We start from the raw sequence: 20187 nt of genomic DNA, 5'->3' as shown, positions 1-20187 counted from the left end.
TTAGCCCTTTACCCGAGCTGCACCTTTCTCATTTCTCACTTTCTATTTTTCATGGGACCCTTGAGAAAGCATGTATTACCAAGGCTGGGAGAGGAGCGAGTTGAGGTATAAAAAGGTAAGAGGAGTCATTACTGACAGCCTCAAGGAAGCATTCCCGTCAAATGACCTGAAACACTTTTTAAGCAGGGGTCTCAGCTGACTTCCCCAGACATCTGCTACCGAGCAAATACGTGTGAGGGAGGGCTTTTTTCCCCCCTCTAAGGTGGCTAATGCGCAAACCTCCAGTCTAATTGTTGCGGAACTGTCAAGGGGGCAGTTGGGCCATTGGAGGTGTCCGTTTCTCCTGGTAAAAAAGGAGCGACAAATGAAAGTGCTGAGGGGTACTGGAGTGGAATATGCGACAGACGGGAGAAAGTCAAGAAAGCATAACCTGAAACTATGAGAGCTGATTCAAGCACGGTCCCTTGACCTCACTGGGACTCGTTTATCTATCATTTTGCAAGTCAAATGGCAAAACCCAAGGGCGTAGCAATTATTATAAATGGGGGACATGTCCCCCATCACTCTTTTAGAAATTTCTGCATTGGTTAAAAATTTTTTTCTGAGAGAAGTTACACTGCTCTATTATTCAAAAAATGTTTCTGGTAAAGTTTTGAAATTTTGCATCGACAGCTTTGGCATGATTATGGAAGCTTGTTTCCGCCACGGAATAAAACAATTTAAAAGATAATTGCAACTTTTCATTTAGCAATTTATTTTACAGTACGTGTACTTTCCTGGTACATATATAGTAATTATATTGTACATACAGGTAAAAGAGTGGTAACACAAGGTACTTACCTGACATGTATGTACATGGGAACTAATAAGAAACACTGCTGTACTTTCCAATGGTACATACATGGTAACTACTTTGTACCTATAGACAAGTGTTGGGTAATAACAGGTGCTTACTTATAGTGTCCGTATATGGTAACTAACAGACACATTACTGTACTTACTAATAGTACGTACATGGTAAATATTTTGTACTTAAAGACAAGTGTGGGTAATAACAGGCACTTATTTATGGTAACTTGTAAGACACATTACTGTACTTACTAATTGTTTAAAATGCTTAAGCTTATTATTGCAAAGGTTAAAGCGCTGGTAATTCCTATGTAATGTTTATGTACAAGGATGCACTTTATTTTACAGTCCTATTTCCATGTACTTATTCTGAACATACTAGTGAATATACCAGTTAGTTAATGTGTAAGTTACACCTGGTAGAGCTGGTAATTCCTATGTAATGTTTATGTACAAGGGTTCACTTTATTTTACAGTCCTATTTCCATGTACTTACTCTGAACGTACTAGTGACTATACCAGTTAATTACCAGTATACCAGTAAATGTGCAAGTTACATCTGGTAAGAGCATATGTAGCTTTCAAAGACACAAAACGTACATTTTTGTAAATGAAAATGATAATTTTATTAAAAATATAAGATCAAAACGATATTTTGAGCTGCTAATCCTTTATAACATTTATTAAAACTCCGTACTGTTTTAAATAAAAGAAAGACAGACAAACAAGCGTAATCACAACAATTTATTTATTGCGAAAATGTTGTACCAAAAGTAGTTCAAATGCTGATGAGTTGCAGTCGCAGTCCTCTCTGGCGGTAAACAATAGTTTTTTACAGAGCAGAATATGATGAATCCGGCTTCTCTACGTGAAGGCGCGCACTAATTCAAATGTCAATCCACTGAAACACGGCATGTCGTAATCTGTGACGAAACAGGTGAGAGCCAATGAGCATTTGATATCAGTGCCGTAAACCATGTCGTAACGCTTCTCGAGGTTGGCTCTACTTTCAAATTTAAATTATAGCGAGCGCGAGCTTTGACTGATCTGGAGAGAGTTCGGAGAGGCTCAGGTAGACCTGTTTGCCTCACCAGAAACCTCCCACTGCCAGTTGTTTTACTCTCTGACCGAGGGAACACTCGGGACAGATGCACTGGCTCACAGCTGGCCCCGGGGCCTGCGCAAATATGCGTTTCCCCCAGTGAGCCTACTTGCACAGACCCTGTGCAAAGTCAGGGAGGACGAGGAGCAGGTCTTGTTAGTTGCGCCTTACTGGCCCAACCGGACCTGGTTCCCAGAACTCCCACTCCTCGCAACAGCCCCTCCCTGGCCCATCCCTCTGAGGAAGGACCTCCTCTCTCAGAGACGGGGCACTCTTTGGCACCCGTGTCCAGACCTCTGGAAACTCCATGTCTGGTCCCTGGACGGGACGCGGAGGTTCTAGGTGACTTACCCCCTGAGGTACTTAACACCATCACTTCGGCACGTGCACTGTCTACGAGACGTGCTTACGCCTCGAAGTGGAACCTGTTCGTCGAGTGGTGTTCTTCTCGCCGAGAAGACCCCCGAAGATGCTCGATCTTGCAGCAAGGGTTGGAGCGTAGGCTGTCCCCCTCCACCCTCAAAGTCCATACTGCTGCCATATCCGCTTACCACGACCACATAGATGGCAAATCTGTTGGTCAGCACGACCTGGTCATCAGGTTCCTTAGGGGGGCGAGACGGTTAAATCCTCCTCGTCCCCCCTCCATACCCTCTTGGGACCTTACTCTGGTGCTCAGAGCACTCCAGATTGCTCCCTTTGAGCCTTTGCTGTCAGCAGACTTAAAGATTCTCTCTATGAAGACTTTGCTGCTGGTGGCATTGGCCTCCATCAAGAGGGTAGGGGACCTGCAGTCATTTTCGGTCGACGAATCGTGCCTAGAGTTCGGGCCGGGTGACAGCCACGTGGTACTGAGACCCCGGCCTGGCTACGTGCCCAAGGTTCCTACCACTCCCTTCAGGGACCAGGTAGTGAGCCTGCAAGCGCTGCCCTCGGAGGAGGCAGACCCAGCCCTGGCTTTGCTCTGTCCAGTTCCCGCCTTGCGACTGTACTTAGACAGAACTCGAAGCTTCAGGACCTCAGACCAGCTCTTTGTCTGTTACGGAGGCCAGCAGAAGGGAAAGGCTGTCTCCAAGCAGAGGATGGCCCACTGGATAGTGGATGCCATCGCCCTGGCTTACCAAGCTCAGGGCGTGCCCTGCCCGCTCAGGTTGCATGCCCACTCCACGAGAGGTGTGGCATCCTCCTGGGCGCTGGCTCGTGGCGCCTCGCTAACAGACATTTGTAGAGCTGCGGGCTGGGCGACACCTAACACGTTCGCTAGATACTATAGCCTTCGTGTCGAGCCGGTCTCCTCCCGTGTTCTCGCCTCAGGTCAGAGGCACGGAGAGGCCCCGGCTTAGTGTCGGCTTGCTGCGCTACATGCGCATTCTATTCTCCAGAGAGTCCCTACGGGCAGACCCTGTTGAGTCCTCCGGTTACCCTTCGGCAGCCGACGTGGCGGAGCGTCTGGCGCCAGGCCTATACTCCGTTGTATCCTTGAGAACCGGATTTAGGCTGGGTTCCATATGTGTGACCCTACGGGGATCCCATATGGCTTTTTCCACGGCTGCTCCTAAACTAAGCCCGTGTCTTTCCCTCTGGGAGAACCCATCTCTCATCGAGTGGAGTCACCCCAGTTCTTCCATATGTTGTACAACCTACAAGGTTAGTCCATATGTACTTATCCATATAACTCCTTCGGGGAAGGATATGGCTTCCGCAGCGTTCCTTATCGCAGGTAAGGCTATGCTTTCCCAGCGTTATCCAATTGTCGCACTGAGTGGGTTTTGGGAACAACAGTGATCGACCCTCTCTGCGTGAGCCTGGTCCCACCGTCCTTAGGCAAGGGGGTTCAGGTGGCTCACGACAGAGCGCTGGAAGAGGGCAGCTCCTGTGGCGCTTTGGTAGGGATTCCTATTCGTCGGTCTGTCCGACGTACGTCGAACGTGACCGACTGAATGGGAACGTCTCGGTTACATAGGTAACCCTCGTTCCCTGAAGGAGGGAACGGAGACGTACGTCCCGTCGCCACAGGCGTTGTCCTGCTGATGCTGCCGCCTGCTCGGTTCGGCTCCTCAGCGAAAACCTGAAGATGCAACGCACCTGCTGCTCATTATATACCCGCGCTGCGAGGTAAGCAGCTGATGCATATGATTGCATGCCAATGTGCATTGGCTCGTTTAGTTACACTCGAAGTAGATTGGCCTCTCTAGCGAGATTCCTATTCGTCGGTCTGTCCGACGTACGTCTCCGTTCCCTCCCTCAGGGAACGAGGGTTACCTATGTAACCGAGACGTTTTAAAGTCAGAATTGCAAGATATAAACATTTGTGAGATATAAAAACAACAACAACAACAACAAAAAAAAAAACAACGTAAATCTGACTTTTTTCTCAGAATTCCAAGTTTATATCTTGAAATTCTGACATTTTTTTTAAATAACACAATTGAGAATTTATATCACACAATTCTGACTTGTAATTTCGGGTTTATATTTCACAATTCTGAGAAAAAAAAAGTCGCAATTAGCTTTTTTTATTTAGTGTCGGAAACAAGGTTCCATACATGTTAGCTGATATTAGCCTGGGCCAATTAAATTTATAACTTGATACAATTAAAATAGAAGTACACATAACCCATTCTGTATCATTTTAAATTAAATGATATTTGTAAATAAAATGAAAGGTTATATATATTGTGAATAATACTTTTATGTATCTTTACATGGTAATGTTAGTCAATGCACATCATCCTCATAAAACTAAGCATATTTTAAAGATGGGCTGAATAGTAATATCAGACTTTAAACACAGAAAAATCAAGAAAAATTAATATTTTTATGCAAATAAATATAAAGATATAAAGATACACGGATGACGTGTGTTGTTCACACAACTTCATGAATGAACTCCGTGACATTATTCTGAAGTATTTCTTATACTCAAAATCGCTAAACTCTGTCAACAAAACTGGCTGCGCATTCTCTGCTCCGTATCTTCATCCAGACGGTGTGAAGAAAGCGATGCAGCGCAGGCAATATTGTGATGTTCATCACGGCGCCGAATAACCTTCTAATAGAGTCACACAAGCTATGTCAAATGTGTTTTGCATTTGATGTAAGTACATTAAAACAGTGGCCAGTAACAAGCCTACTAGGGCTGGGTATTGACACAATTTTTACAATTCGATTCGATTACTATTCACATGCTTTCGATTCGATTCAATTACGATTTTGATTCGATTCTATATCGATTATTTTGGATGTAGTATTTCAGTTACAGTACATGGCACATTTTCAAGAGGAAAAAAATCTCTCAACTAATTCTGTAAACTACACATGCAAGTCAGTTGGTACTACAATAATAATATTGAAGGTTAAATTAACTTTATATACAAACACTTAAATTACACTCAATGATGTTTTTATTATAAATAAAGTGTAGAATTACATAATCATATTTCTACTCCAATTCGTTTTTTTTTTGTTTTTTTTAAACAAACATTTAAATCGCAGCTGTCACTGATTTATTCAAACATGCATTAAATATTGAAGAACATTGATGGATATGTACTGGTGCATTGCTATATTTATCAGAATGCTGCTTTCTAGAGTACACTTTTCTAGCTGACTAATGAGTTTATCACTGAAAATGTTTTCCTGAGGTAAATGTGACGTTACGTGACATTGTTTACAAGCTGTTTTATTGACGTCTTTCCGAGGTTTAAACAACAAACGAGCTATTACACGTGACATACAGATTTCGGTAAGTAGTACTGCATATTTTAACATACCGTCAGATGTTTATTCATGTTTATTTCACGCTGTATCTGGTATTAAAGCGGAGGAGAGGATGTTCACATGCGCTCGTGCTGCCGCTTCTCTTTAACTGAGGCGCTAGCGATCTGTCACGTCACATTAAACAGCGCCAAACGGTATTTATTTTTTGAATCTCATAAGATAGACGTCATTTGAAATCTGAGACTTTGCTTCATATCAAAAGTAACAAAGCACAAAGATTATTGCGATTTATTGGATGGGAGGTGCTACATGTTCTGTTCATTCATCAACTGGAAACAGACTAGACTAATCGATTCTTGGGATTTAAGAATCGATATCGGTTCATAAAAATGAGAATCAATTAAAATCGAGAAATTGATTAAAATCGAGAAATCATTATTTTTACCCAGCCCTAATGCCTACTGTATCTGAGTTCATAATTTCTATAATGGCGGTGACAATAACCACAAGTCTTAGCGAATAATACGAATAATGAAAATTGCATGTAAATAGGAGCAAAGAGGTTTGCTCATATCTTGTAAACATCTCACAGTAATTAAAAGATTAGTTCACTTTAAAATGAAAATTACCCCATGATTTACTCACGCTCAAGCCATCCTAGCTGTATATGATGTTCTTTTTCAGACAAATACAATTGGAGTTATATTAGTAATCACCCTGATGCTCCCAAGCTTTATAATGGAAGTGCACGGAAACCACCTGTTCAAGCTCAAAAAAGTGCATCCATCCATCATAAATGTATTTCACTCAAAACTCAAAATTGTGGTCCCCAATGTATTTGAACAGTCAACAGGTAACACTAGAAAAGAAGACCTTCTGGGTTCTTTAGATGGTTGATTTGGAGAAGGTGGTGGTTGTTACCCATGTTGTAATTGTGGAGGTCGATCAGGCATTGAATAGCTTCTTCAATGGTTGTCATCTGAATTAGGGCCTTTATGATCTCGGAAAAAATTGAAAGCTTTCACAGTGCCACTGGAATCAGAGAACAGGACTGTGGACTGCGGAATACGGAAGACGGTCTAGCGGAAGCTAGTTATTTTACTATACTATTACTAATATAACATGTTAAATATGGATATTTTTCGTACACAAACACATTGCTTCGCTTCAGAAGGCCTTTATTAACCCCCCAGAGCCATGTGGAGTATGTTTATAAAGGATGAATGCACATTTTTGAGCTTCAAACAGGTGGTTTCTGTGCACTGCCATTATAAAGCTTGGGAGTATCAGGGTGATTATTAATACAACTCCAGTAGTATTCATCTGAAAGAAGAAAGTCATATACACCTAGGATGGCTTGAGGGTGAATAAATCTTATTTTCATTTTAAAGTGAACTAATCCTTTAAGTCCTTACTCTGATTATTGGAAATAATTGCATAATTGGTGTACATGTAAACAGTCATAGTTTAATGTGATTATGGTTACTATGATTATGAGTTTTATCGCATTAGTTTGATTGAAGTATTGTGTTTAGGCTATATGCGGTAAAGTTTAATTGCCCATTATAATCACATTATGAGGGTGCATGTAAACGTGCCCATTGTTATGGAATTATGATGAAAATGAAACAAAAAAATAACAGAATTAGGACATTTTTTTACTCATTCAAACTGTCTGAAACTGTCTGCCATTTTGGCAGGATGAATGCTGTGAATTGTGCTTCCATCACAATCAGGCATATGGAAGCACATTTTAGCTTCAGAGTACAAAAATATAACAGGCAATTATGAAATAAAATTTAAAATAAGAAATAATGTCACACTGTGAAATATAAAGTCCCAATTATGAGAAATAATGTTGCAGTTGTGAGATCTCAAGTTGTAATTATCACAATAAGTCATAATAACAACATTATTAATTTAGTCTGAAGCAGAAAATGGACCTCCATAGATTACAGTTATTTGTGCTCTCCCCTAATTATTACTTTTCCATGCCCTTAATGACTCTACTTTTGAAATCATTCGCTAATTGGGAAAACCATTCTTGCTATATTTGTGTAGGTCTTTGGAATTGGTATTTTCACCTAGATCTCATAGAACATATATTGCATATTAGTTTCATTCATTTAAAAATATATACTGATCATTTAAAGATGCCCTAGAATCAGAAATTGAATTTACCTCGGCATAGTTGAATAACAAGAGTTCAGTACATGGAAAATACATACGTTGAGTTTCAAACCCCATTGTTTCCTCCTTCTTATGTAAATCTCATTTGTTTAAAAGACTTCCGGAAAACACTCCGATCTCAACATAACACCGACTGTTACGTAACAGTCAGGATCATTAATATGTATGACCCCAATATTTGCATAATGCCAGCCCATTCGACGCATATAGGAAAGGCAGTATTAACGGCTGGATCTGTGCACAGACAAGGTAAGCAAGCAAGAACAACAGCGAAAAATGGCAGATGGAGCAATAATAACTGATATGATCCATGATATCATGATATTTTTAGTGATATTTGTAAATTGTCTTTCTAAATGTTTCATTAGCATGTTGCTAATATACTGTTAAATGTGGTTAAAGTTACCATCGTTTCTTACTGTATTCACGGAGACGAGAGTCGTTGCTATTTTCATTTTTAAACACGTGCAGTCTGTATAATGCATAAACACAACTTCATTCTTTATAAATCTCTCCAACAGTGTGTAATGTTAGCTTTAGCCCGTTAGCCACAGAGCATAGCCTCAAACTAACACAGAATCAAACGTAACCATCTAAATAAATACTTTACTCACATAATTCGAAGCATGCATACAGCATGCATGATGAACATCTTGTAAAGATCCATTTGAGGGTTATATTAGCTGTGTGAACTTTGTTTATGCGATGTATATATAGTCGAGAGCTCGTGGGGCAGAAGGAGCGCATCTCTTAAAGGGACCGTGCTGAAAAAATCAGTGCATAGTTAATGATGCCCCAATATAGGCAGTTAAAAAAATTAATAAAAAAAAAATCTATGGGGTATTTTGAGCTGAAACTTCACAGACACATTCAGGGGACACCTTAGACTTATATTACATCATGTAAAAAAACAATCTAGGGCACCTTTAATATTCATTACATCTCCCATAAACAGATTTCAACTGTGCCTCTGAAAAGGCCACCAACAGCTACTTTATCAACACATCACAAGTCTGTACTTAATCACGAATATTTGAGTCAGATAACTGACATCTACATATTGTATTACAGCATGAATGTTTTACTAAACGTCTGCTTCCCTTGGAAGATGAGAAGGGGACATATGGATGTAGATGGAGCGCTTGTTTTGATGACAACTATTGGCAGATGGAAGTGTCACAACACAGAGTACATTAACTACAGCACCACAACTCCCGGCACAGAATGAAGGACAGTTACCTCTCCGTCTTTTGACTCCAGGCGTAAATCGCTCCTACAGGTCACTTGGAAATCACCTGCGTCGGCTTCTATTTTCACTCCTTTAGGCGCCTCCATGTAAAGCGAACGTGTGGGTGACTCCAGCCTGAGCAGAAGACATATCACAAAATAGAATTTCTTTCTAAATAAGACCTTCAAATCAGATCAAAATAGCCCAAATGTCACATCAATGAAGCAGAGGAGACTTTAGTTCTTCAAAGTGTAGCTTTGCAAAGTGAATGATTCCCTGGAGAAAATGCAATTTATGCCATCTCATTTTTATCACCAAATGTAATTGAAAGATTTCTGAGAATATCCAGAGTGTATAATATGAAAATTATGGAACATTCAGTTAAACATTCAGATGTTAATCAAGGAACTTTGGGAATTATATATATATATATTGATATATATTGGAGTGTTTATTGGATTATTAGGTTTATTTTTTTAAGTCAATTTCTGTATAGACAGTTACTACAGAGAAACAAAAACAAAACAAAACAAAACAAAAAAGACATAATTTCCACTATTACTTCTAAAAGATACATTAATTTAACACACTTTGGCTTTTTGGCCCTGTTACATCAGGTGTACATCTGCCTTCTTTCACTGGAAACTTTTCTCTGGCTCATTTAATCCGTCGGGGTAAGATCTCTGTGGGTGAAAACATGAACACTCTGGATAGCTGCTTTATAGTAGAAAATGAAGTTGTGCTTCTGATGAAATAAGGCACTGACACTGTTTTTCATGTTTGATGCTGTGAAGCTGCTTGCTTTTACGTAATCTATTGAATAAAATGCCACATAATTAAACATGAAATGACTTTACTGGAGTGCTAATTTGCAGAGCTTCTGCTAACATAACCATGTTGTTATGATCAGATGCTTTTCTTATGCTTTCTATTAAAAATGCTTGCTGTTTTCTCATTTTTGTTGTGTTTATTTTGTTACTGAGAGGAAAACATGTAGCACATATTTACATATTCATCTAAATGTCACTCTCAGCAGTGTGGGCGGTGTCAGATGTTCGATAACAGTATAACGCTGCTCACATATTCTGAACTTCGTTTACCCCTAAACGAAGAACGAAAAAGAAGTTTGACGTGAATATAGCGGAGGCCTGTAAGATGCATTTTGGTCGATCACAAGATGATGAGGGAGACACATATCCGTTTATACCTGGTGTTTTAATCTTTCTCATTTGTCCACTTTCACCCACTTCTGTCAATGTTCAAATGTGGGCTTTTTCAAATATTTCGATCTAATGGACAAAATAAGCTTGCACAATTTACATATGAATATGAGCGGAGACGACGGGAAAATATGCGGAGAGCAGCAGCTTTTGTTTCTGCTCTAACAGCTGCAAGATCAAACCAAATCGAGTTTGTGTTAGAAATCAGGAATGCTGAGAGAACATTGTGCTTGGTATGTTTTTCGTTTTTAATTCAAATTTTAGGTCAGTAGGCGGGAAGTATGCGGTTATTTAGTGGCTGTTTGAACATATTCGATTACATAAGCATTTACACTACAAAAGCAATCCGGTCAAATGGGTTTTCGACTACCTCTGGAAGTGGTTGAAAGTGGACAAGCTCAAAACATTTTAGACTCTGTTTACACTTGTATTTAGCGTCATCCACTTTTGAGTGGATTGACCAAAACGTATCTTAATTCCAGGTGTAAACAGAGCCTTTGTGTCAACATGCACCAATAGTAAGTAAACAATTGTTTTGGCCAACAGATAATGTAATTAATTAATAAAATTCCTAACTTGACTATGCAACAACATTTATTTATTTTTTTATTATTATTATTTTAAATAGAAAATATTCTGGACATTTAGTTGGTACATTAAATAATCCAAGATTAAGCAGTAATTTTGTTATATCATGCCACAATTTGGCAGTGTCAAAAATATTTTATAATAAAAAGTTATAAATGATCATTACATTTATATTTTTTATATTATATTTTTATAGAATGATTATATTTTAAGAACATTATTGTTTTACAATAAAATTGTTATAAATCATAATTATTTTATATAACAATTATTGTTAAGCTATATTTATAAAAATGTTTTATTTTATTTTATAATAATAAAATTGTATGTTTTTATATTAAATCTCAATGGCAAAGGATAAAAAGGATAAAAAAATTTAATGAAAAACACATGATACAACACAATGACTATAGTTAATGAGCTGTATAAGAGCGCTGATTAGCATTTTATTATAAGCGAGGCGAAAGTAAGAAATGGAAAAATGTGAATCTAAGCAGGGCCAATCTGATGCAAATTACCAATAACAATAGGGAAGATTTGGAGACCGAGCTCAGTAGAGATTTAATTGAAAAATCACGTTTTATTTCAACAATAGCCAGGATGGACACCTTAAAAGATTTTAAGATAGTTACGCCTCAAGATATGAAAGCTATTTTGGAGTTTACACGTTACACATCAAAGTAAAATTAGGATCATTAGCTTGATTAAACACGAAAGCATCCTTCATTATCCTGAACCTGGCATTCAACCTTTTGAATTTCAAACAGTCAGCATCTGTGAGATACCGGTATTCACAGTGAGGTGGAGCAGCAATGCAGGTGCTGTCAAATAGGAAATTTAAGCAGATTAGGTGGCACCTACCAGGGATAAAAGGGAGTTGACTAATTAGTCACAGGTAGAAAATCAAAGGGAAAATGTAATTTAACCCCCTCTTAGGTTTGAGAGAAATATTAGGACAGAGGCAACACAACCTGCATGTGTTCTACTCAGCCGAGGGAATACAGCCCTATAGCTTACAAATGCAGCTGCACAGAAAGAGAAACAGAAGAGGGGTTCAAATCAGTAGCTCAAACAGTAGCATGACGCTAACAGCTACTACTACTTTAAGGAGCTATTTTTACCTTAAATTTGTTAGTGCCACCCATGTATTCAGCTCACTTCAGTGATGTTAAATAATATTTCTGACCACATGAAACACATCTCTTCATAGATGTCTATGGCAAATGTAAAATACCTAAAGCATTGTTTAGCATTAATGGTGGGCATTCCATTTCAACTCAAAGGCATTTGCTTGGCTGGTGCATATGTTTCATAATTTCTTTTCTTCATGGAGTCTGTTCATGTCTATGATGAATTATGTCATGTGTCAGATGAATTTAAGCCAAAATACAACAGTTTTTTCCTGGAGGCACAGCACTGACTTGACGTAAACAACAACACATATAAAAAATGTTTTTCCTCCCTTTTAAACAGTACTAAGCCTATTTACTTAACAATGCGTAGTTGCGTTTTATTATTTACATTGACAACATTGCTTCTAGCCATGGCATTTTTTTTTTTTTACATTACAAACTTTTATGCATTTTAGTCATAGTGTGCAGTGTGCTTCTGTCACTCCTGTACGAACCAGCAAATCTCATACAAAACAAAACAACAATGTGCAGACGGGTAAAACAGGTGCCTCCATCAGTTTTCAATGGTGTAACTAATTTCCAGACATTTTGCTTTATATAGCCTTACATTCTCACTGAGGACTATTTCAAGCTTGCTGTTACAATTTTCCAGCCCGCCATTGGCTAAGCTGATTATTTGCAGTACGTTTATTCAACGATAATGAAAGGACCCAAGGGTGACTGTGGCCCAGTGCACGGTGCACAGCATCCACCCAATTACTCCTATAAATACAGGCCCCAATGGGGCTCAGCGAGACAGTTCTGGGCTCTTTTCAACTCAGATAGGAACGATGACCAACGGGTCACAAACAGCAAATTCGCTTCCATGACCGAGCACATGGCTTTCAATAATTACTACCGCCTCCTTAAGCTGCGAATGTAGAACGGACATGGCTGTTGAACAGAAAAGATAAGAGATACCACAGAAGCACTCTTGTTATATTACATGCACACTATAAAATGTATTTTATGGCCTATTGTTTCACTGAATGCCTCTTTCTCCATTATTCTCGATTCTCACTGCCTTCCCTACTTTTATGGACTGCAAATCTTCCATGGTGGCTCAGTCAGTCTGTACCTGCCACAGTCCAGTGTCTTAAAAGTGTAATTATTTCTCACTCTTGCATTATGGGAAAAGAATTGAATAATAAAATGTTAAATCTGTATCGACAATGTAGTATTACAAGGACAAAAAACGTTTTGTGCCGAAAGCCACACGATTCCAAATTGCTGCCTGCCAAGCCTTTCAGTCTAATGAAAAAGGGAGTGAATTTGACTTCAGCCTGGATGGAGAGCATGTCATGCAAAACTATAAAACTAAGGGTCAAAATTTCTTTTCATATTCAGTCATGAAAAAAGCTAGGATATGAAAAACATCATTTCTAAAAAAAATCAAAACGTATATATCAGTCAAACCAAAATTTATTCAGACACCTTGAACATTTCATTCATTAATACAGTTTATTCACTATAGTTTAAAACAATGGTAATAAAAATATGACAAGATCTCAGAGTTAAACTGTGTCAGAAAAAAAAAAAATCTTAATTATGTTAGATAACACTTAAGCAAAACATGGTCAGGTCAAAGTGTCTGAATATTGTTTGGGTATACTATGTCAGTTTATTTTGCTATCCTCGCATAAATGAACTTTAGTGTCCTGCACCCACTAGTAAATATATATCAAAAATATAAATATAATGTCTGAACAATCCATCCATCCATCCATCCATCGATGATGTTTGAGAGTCACGACTCGAGGATTAAAATCACAAGGCATAAAGTGTCAGAAAGTCTTTACAGTCTGGAGAATTTAAAGACACTGTCAGCAAATACATTCATAATACCCGGGAATAGCTCTGTTCCCTTTCACCTCAATGCAGGGAGATAGTCAGGCTGACAGAAAAATCTCAGAATTAGAGATACGCATCTAAACTTTAATCGAGGATATTAAGAATGCAAGGGCTTTAGATACTGTTTTGGATGTGACTAGCTTAGTGAACTCTGTACATTGTTCGGTTCTGGCTGTAGAGCCCGCACAGCAGGGCAGTTGGGTGACCCTGAGACGGCCTAGTCGCGAAAAACATCGATGTTCCATCCCGATTAGAACATCAAACAGGTTTCTCCCCACTCAGTGACGCACCCACTGAGAATCATGTCGAAAGTGACCTAGTTATTGGTGATTCTATTACACAGAACGTGAAAACAGAGACACCAGCCACAATAGTCACATGTTTGTGGGAGCCAAAGCGCTTGACATCAAAGCAAATTTAAAAGTGCTGGCTAATGTTAATTGTAAATACTCTAAGATTATTATTCACGTCGGCACTAATGATGTTCGACTTCGCCAGTCGGAGATCACTAAAATTAACATTAAAGAGGTGTGTGAACTCACAAATACGATGTCAGACACTGTAATTTGCTCTGGCCCTCTTCCTGTTCGTCTGAAGTGATAAGATACTTAGCAGACTATCATCACTCAATGGCTGGATGTCTAAGTGGTGTCCGCGGAATAATATAGGGTTCATAGACAATTAGAAAAGTTTTTGGGGCAGACCTGACATGTTGAAAAGAGATGGTATTCATCCCCCCTGGGATGGTGCTGCCCTTCTCTCTAGAAATATGACACATAGTCATAGAGCTGAAACATGACAAACCGGGGCCTAGGTCAGGAAGTAGACAGACTGGCTAAACCGACCGTCTGCTAGCTGTCTCACATCATAGAAGTCAGATAAATCCCAACACACTGAAAATCTTTCACCTAGATATTATCACATAGAGACTGTGTCTGTACCCTAAAAATGAGTAAATACAAAAAACTTCCAAACCCATTTAACAGTAAAAATTGATGTTCAACATGTAAAATACAGAGATAATACTGATAAACAAATAATAAAGCTTGGGTTGCTGAATATTAGATCCCTTTATTCAAAAGCACTTATTGTAAATGATATTATCACAGATAATAATCTAGATTTGATGTGTTTGACAGAAACCTGGCTAAAACCAGATGATTACATTACTTTAAATGAGTCTAGCCCTCAAGATTACTATTATCGTCACAAACCACGTCAGAAAGGCAAAGGGGAGGTGTTGCTGTTATTTATAGTAACATCTTCAGTATTACTCAAAAGTCTTTCAAATATAATTCCTTCAAAGTGATGGTGCTTTATGTAACGTTATGCAATGTAAGTGACAAATCCAGTTTGACATTTGTGCTGGCTACTGTATACAGGCCACCAGGACACTATACAGACTTTATCAAAGATTTTTGTTGATTTTCTATCAGAGTTAGTACTGGCTGCGGATAAAGTCCTTATTGTTGGTGATTTTAATATCTATGTAAATGATGAAAAAGACACATTGGGATTGGCATTTGCAGACATTCTAAACTCTATTGGAGTTAGACAACACGTGTCAGGACCCACTCATTGTTGTAATCATACTTTAGATCTAATATTGCTTAGAAGAACTCGATGTTGCAACAGAAACTCTTGACTCTCTCTTTTCCAGCACTTTAGACACAGTTGCTCCTTTGCGCTTAAAGAAGATTAAGGAAATTAGTCCAACACCGTGGTACAACAAGCACACTCGGGCCCTTAAGAGAGCAGCCAGAATAATGGAGCGCAGCTGGATGAAAACAAAACTAGAAGTTTTTTGCATTTCGTGGATAGAGAGAATGATTGAGTACAGAAAGGCCTTAAAAACTGCTAGATCTGCTTATTTTTCAAATCTTTAAGAAGAAAATAAACCCTAAGTATTTATTTGATACAGTGGTTAAATTAACGAGAAATAAAGCTTCAACTTCTAATGTTTTCAAACAGCACAGCAGTAATTAATTTTCGCAACTTCTTTACTTGCAAGATTGACAATATCAGAGAGAAAATTATAACCATGCAACCGTCTACTACAGTATCGCATCAGACAGTGTATTGTAGTATCCCTGAGGAAAAATTCCATTCATTCGCTGCTAGAGGAAGAATTGTCTAAACTTGTTAAATCGTCGAAATCAACATGTATGTTAGATCCTCTACCGACTATGCTACTGAAAGAGATGTTTCCAGAGGTCATAGATCCTCTTCTTAATATCATTAATTCATCTTTATCACTAGGATACATACCGAAAACTTTTAAGCTGGACCGTACTTGATCGTACAGAATTAGTAAATTACAGGCCGATCTCGAATCTACCTTTTCTGTCAAAAATACTAGAAAAGACAGTATCATTGCAACTATGTTCCTTCTTGGAAAGAAATGGTATCTGTGAGGATTACCAGTCAGGATTTAGACCGTACCATAGTGCCGAGACTGCTCTCATTAGAGCTACAAATGATTTGCTCTCATCATCAGATTGTGGTTGTATGTCTCTATTAGTGTTACTAGATCTCAGTGCTGCTTTTGACACTATAGACCACAATATTCTTTTGAACAGACTCGAAAATTATGTTGGCATTAGTGGAATTGCATTGGAATGGTTCAAATCATACTTATCTGACCGTTATCAGTTCGTAGTAGTTAACAAAGAGATGTCATATCGATCACAAGTTCAATAATGGAGTACAGCAAGGCAAGCTACCCTAAGGAGATATCATTAGGAAGCATGGCGTTAGTTTTCACTGTTATGCTGATGATAATCAGCTCTACTCACACCCTGATGAAACTTACCAATTCAAAAAATTAACGGAATACATAGCTGATATAAAAAATTGGATGACTAGTAATTTCCTACTACTAAATTCAGAAAAAACAGAGATTCTAATTATTGGACCAAAAACTTCTGCGCATAATAACGTAGAATACTGTCTAACACTTGATGGCTGCTCTGTTAAGTCTTCATCGTCAGTTAGGAACCTGGGCGTGCTCTTTGATACCAATCTTTCATTTGAAAGCCACATTTCTAGCATATGTAAAACCGCATTCTTCCATTTTAAAAATATATCTAAGCTACGACATATGCTCTCAATGACAAATGTGGAACAGTTAGTTCATGCGTTCATGACCTCAAGGCTAGATTACTGTAACGCTCTACTGGGTGGTTGCCCTGCTCATTTGATAAACAAACACACTTCTAAACCAATTATCCTCCATAGGGTTGCAGGTAGAAGCATTTATATTATATTATATTATATTATATTATATTATATTATATTATATTATATTATATTATATTATATTATATTATATTATATTATATTATATTATATTATATTATATTATATTATATTATATTATAAAAATATAAATTAAATCTGTTCATTATATAAAGTGATACTGTTTTTTCCGAAGACATGAATTAAACCACTAGATTCATAGGTTTACTTTAACAACGTCTTAATGAACTTTATGAAGCTTTAAATTTGTTTGCATGGATTTCAATGGATTGATTAGAATAATGAGAATTTAAAAAAAAATCTTCAATTGTGTTCTGAAGTTCTGAACTTTCCCTTTAATGCTAAAACATTACAAACTCTATTAAATCACAATTTCAAATAATTTTAAATCAATTTTGTGTCTGTTATACTTTCTCCTGAGCTAGTTAAACACAAAGTCATTTTTACACGTATTCAGGGAGATTTCACCCCTCATTTTGATTGACGGCTGTCAGTGTGTTGTCCTTGTTCATCGCAGAAAGCCTGATAAGCCACAACACCTGTCTGTGCTTGTAGCTTTACTTCTGCTTGCTCCATCAGCAGAACAGACAGCAATGGGCCAGTAATGTGTTTGTGTGTGCGAGGGCCGTTCTGGAGGAGCCCGTCTCCCCACAGGCCATTTATTGCTCATTATTTCCTGCTAAATGTGCATTCTCTGCCATATCTGACCCAGTTGCCAATGCTCTACCGTTCATGTTCGCCTTCTGCTTGGGGTATTGGCATTGCGCTTCACGTGTTTGTTTTAGTTAATGAGAATCTACTTTAATTAGATTTTGATGAGCATCCAGGCATCGATCAGGACAGGAAAGTGCGTTCGTCCAAGAGAGGAGGTGCCAGTGACACACACATTGATCTTCCTTTGTCTGCATGTATACAACATTACTTGGATCGAGCCCTGGTCTTAATGAGTAGCTTCACCAGGGGTAAACTGTACTTTACAGAGCCAGCACTTTCTCCAAAGAGGCCTCCGATTCTACGTGGAGACCAGGGACATATTTTGTTGTGACATTTGGATGCAACAGAAGCAGAAAATAACACTTAAATTGGTCGTAATTGCTCAAAGCTTTCAGAGCAAACAGCAAGAGCGAATATCCCCTCAAGAACTATCATAATGTGCGGCCTGATCTTTGGAAACAGCGTGTTGGAGGAAGTTGGAATTTTATCTGGGCCATTATTACACGACAATGACATCGCCCTAATGTATAACTCTTATCTTCTCTCACCATAACGCTGACCAATAATAACTGTGGAACAATGTATCTGATTGAATTCCGCAAGCCTGCAATAATAGGGAACATTTGTCTGAATTTAGATGGTGTGACGGCATTCGATAGCTTCAAAAAGAACATCAACTCTATACAAAGCAATCATAAACCATTAAAATCGCAGAGCACTGACATCCTGTTTGTTTTACGAGTACCTTAGATGAGATAGTATTGAAATATTATGACAACTGATACCAAACATCCATTTGGGTGTTTTTTTTTTTTTTTTTTTTAATAAGCAGTGTAGGATAGGTTTCCGAATGTGTAGTGATACATTTAAAAGGCGGTAATCCGAATTGTGCCCACCCTTCCTCTCTGCTGTTGAAAATCGCTTCTCTCTAATCTGCTGTCAGCCAGACGCATACGATAAAAACCTAAACTTAGGGATACGTGGAATTTGCACAAATGTCATGCTTTATTTCCCTCCTTTGTAGCTCTCAAAAGAGACATGTGTAGTGCTAGTTGGAAAAGAATCATTTTTCCCTGCAATCTTTGATCATTACACTCTGTGTGGGAAATTGCAATCGACTTGCAATCATCTCCCTATGCAGCTTGGTAGCACGGCTCTGAATGTGGCGTCTTCTGCAGCTGTACTTTGGTGAAGGGCTTGCTGTTAATGATTTGGATAATGCTAGCAGATGCAGATCTATAAACAGCATGTTTTAAAGAAAATAAGCTGCTTTAGAGAGAAATCTAGAGAGTTCTTAAATGGTTCATAATTTTGAAATGTGATATTTAAACTTCCATCAGTGTCATGGCTTTAGATTCAAGCACAAACACACACAAACACAGCAACATAAAATTTAGATTTTTGGTAATCAGTAGATTTCTTTCTCAGTAAAAAAATACATCAATAATTAAACTAAGGATGTGCTATCAGTACCATGTTGGTTATAAACTAATATTATAATTTATTTTTACACTATCAGCTGATATTGTTTGGATACTGGACATTTAATAATTTCCCCTATTTTTTTTTTTCTTTTTTCTTTTTCTTTTTAGAAAAATAAATACATGTATTTATTTAGAATATCTTTGCTGTCTTCTAACACTCACTTAAAGTGAAATTTAAAATACTAAATCAAATAAAATTACTAAATTCACTTGTAGCATTTAAAAATGGTTGATTTTAGTTTTTATTGTTTACTTATTTAGACTAATTGGTATAGAAATTTAAAATCTTATCTGTATATGCCCAATTTTAACATTCTTTAAACAAAATTGGAACAAAATTGTGTAAGATATGAAGATTTTTTTCAGAGAATATCTTGAATTTATTTTTCTTATCCCATTGACAAAGTTTATTTTACACCAAAAAATTAACTTTCTACTTTCTAAACTGTCTAAATAAAAAAAATAAACTCTAAATAAAAAAAAGTCTTAATGACTTGAGCAAATATTCTTCTAATGTAAATTAAAGGAATAGTTCACCCAACAATGAAAATTATTCCATAATTTCCTACCCTCAACCCATCCCTCGGTGTATATGACTATCTTCTTTCAGCCGAACACAATCAGAGTTATATTAAATAATATCCTGGCTCTTCCAAGCTTTGTAATGGAAATGAATAGTGGCAGAGTTTTGAAGCTCCAAAAAAGCGCATCCATCCATTATAAAAGTAATCCATACGACCCCATTGGGTTAAAATGGGCCTTCTGAAGGGAAGTGATGGGATTTTGTATGAAAAATATCCATGTTTAAAAC

The 20187-nt window shown here is 37.8% G+C and overlaps 1 protein-coding gene across 3 annotated transcripts in view; it reads right to left on the bottom strand.

The window, feature by feature from the left end:
• Positions 1-20187, bottom strand: part of sgcd (sarcoglycan, delta (dystrophin-associated glycoprotein)) — a 271970-nt gene that overhangs the window by 6876 nt on the left and 244907 nt on the right. For all 3 annotated transcript variants that reach the window (XM_067376295.1, XM_067376296.1, XM_067376294.1), the window contains exon 7: positions 9101-9224. In XM_067376295.1, coding sequence (XP_067232396.1) covers positions 9101-9224 — 124 coding nt within the window. The remainder of the gene's footprint in view (positions 1-9100; positions 9225-20187) is intronic.

Source organism: Chanodichthys erythropterus, chromosome 22 (assembly GCF_024489055.1).
Source record: "Chanodichthys erythropterus isolate Z2021 chromosome 22, ASM2448905v1, whole genome shotgun sequence".
In the NCBI taxonomy this organism is placed as follows: Eukaryota; Metazoa; Chordata; class Actinopteri; order Cypriniformes; family Xenocyprididae; genus Chanodichthys; species Chanodichthys erythropterus.
Note: the sequence above shows the minus strand (reverse complement) of the source record. Positions and strands in the feature narration are given on the sequence as shown.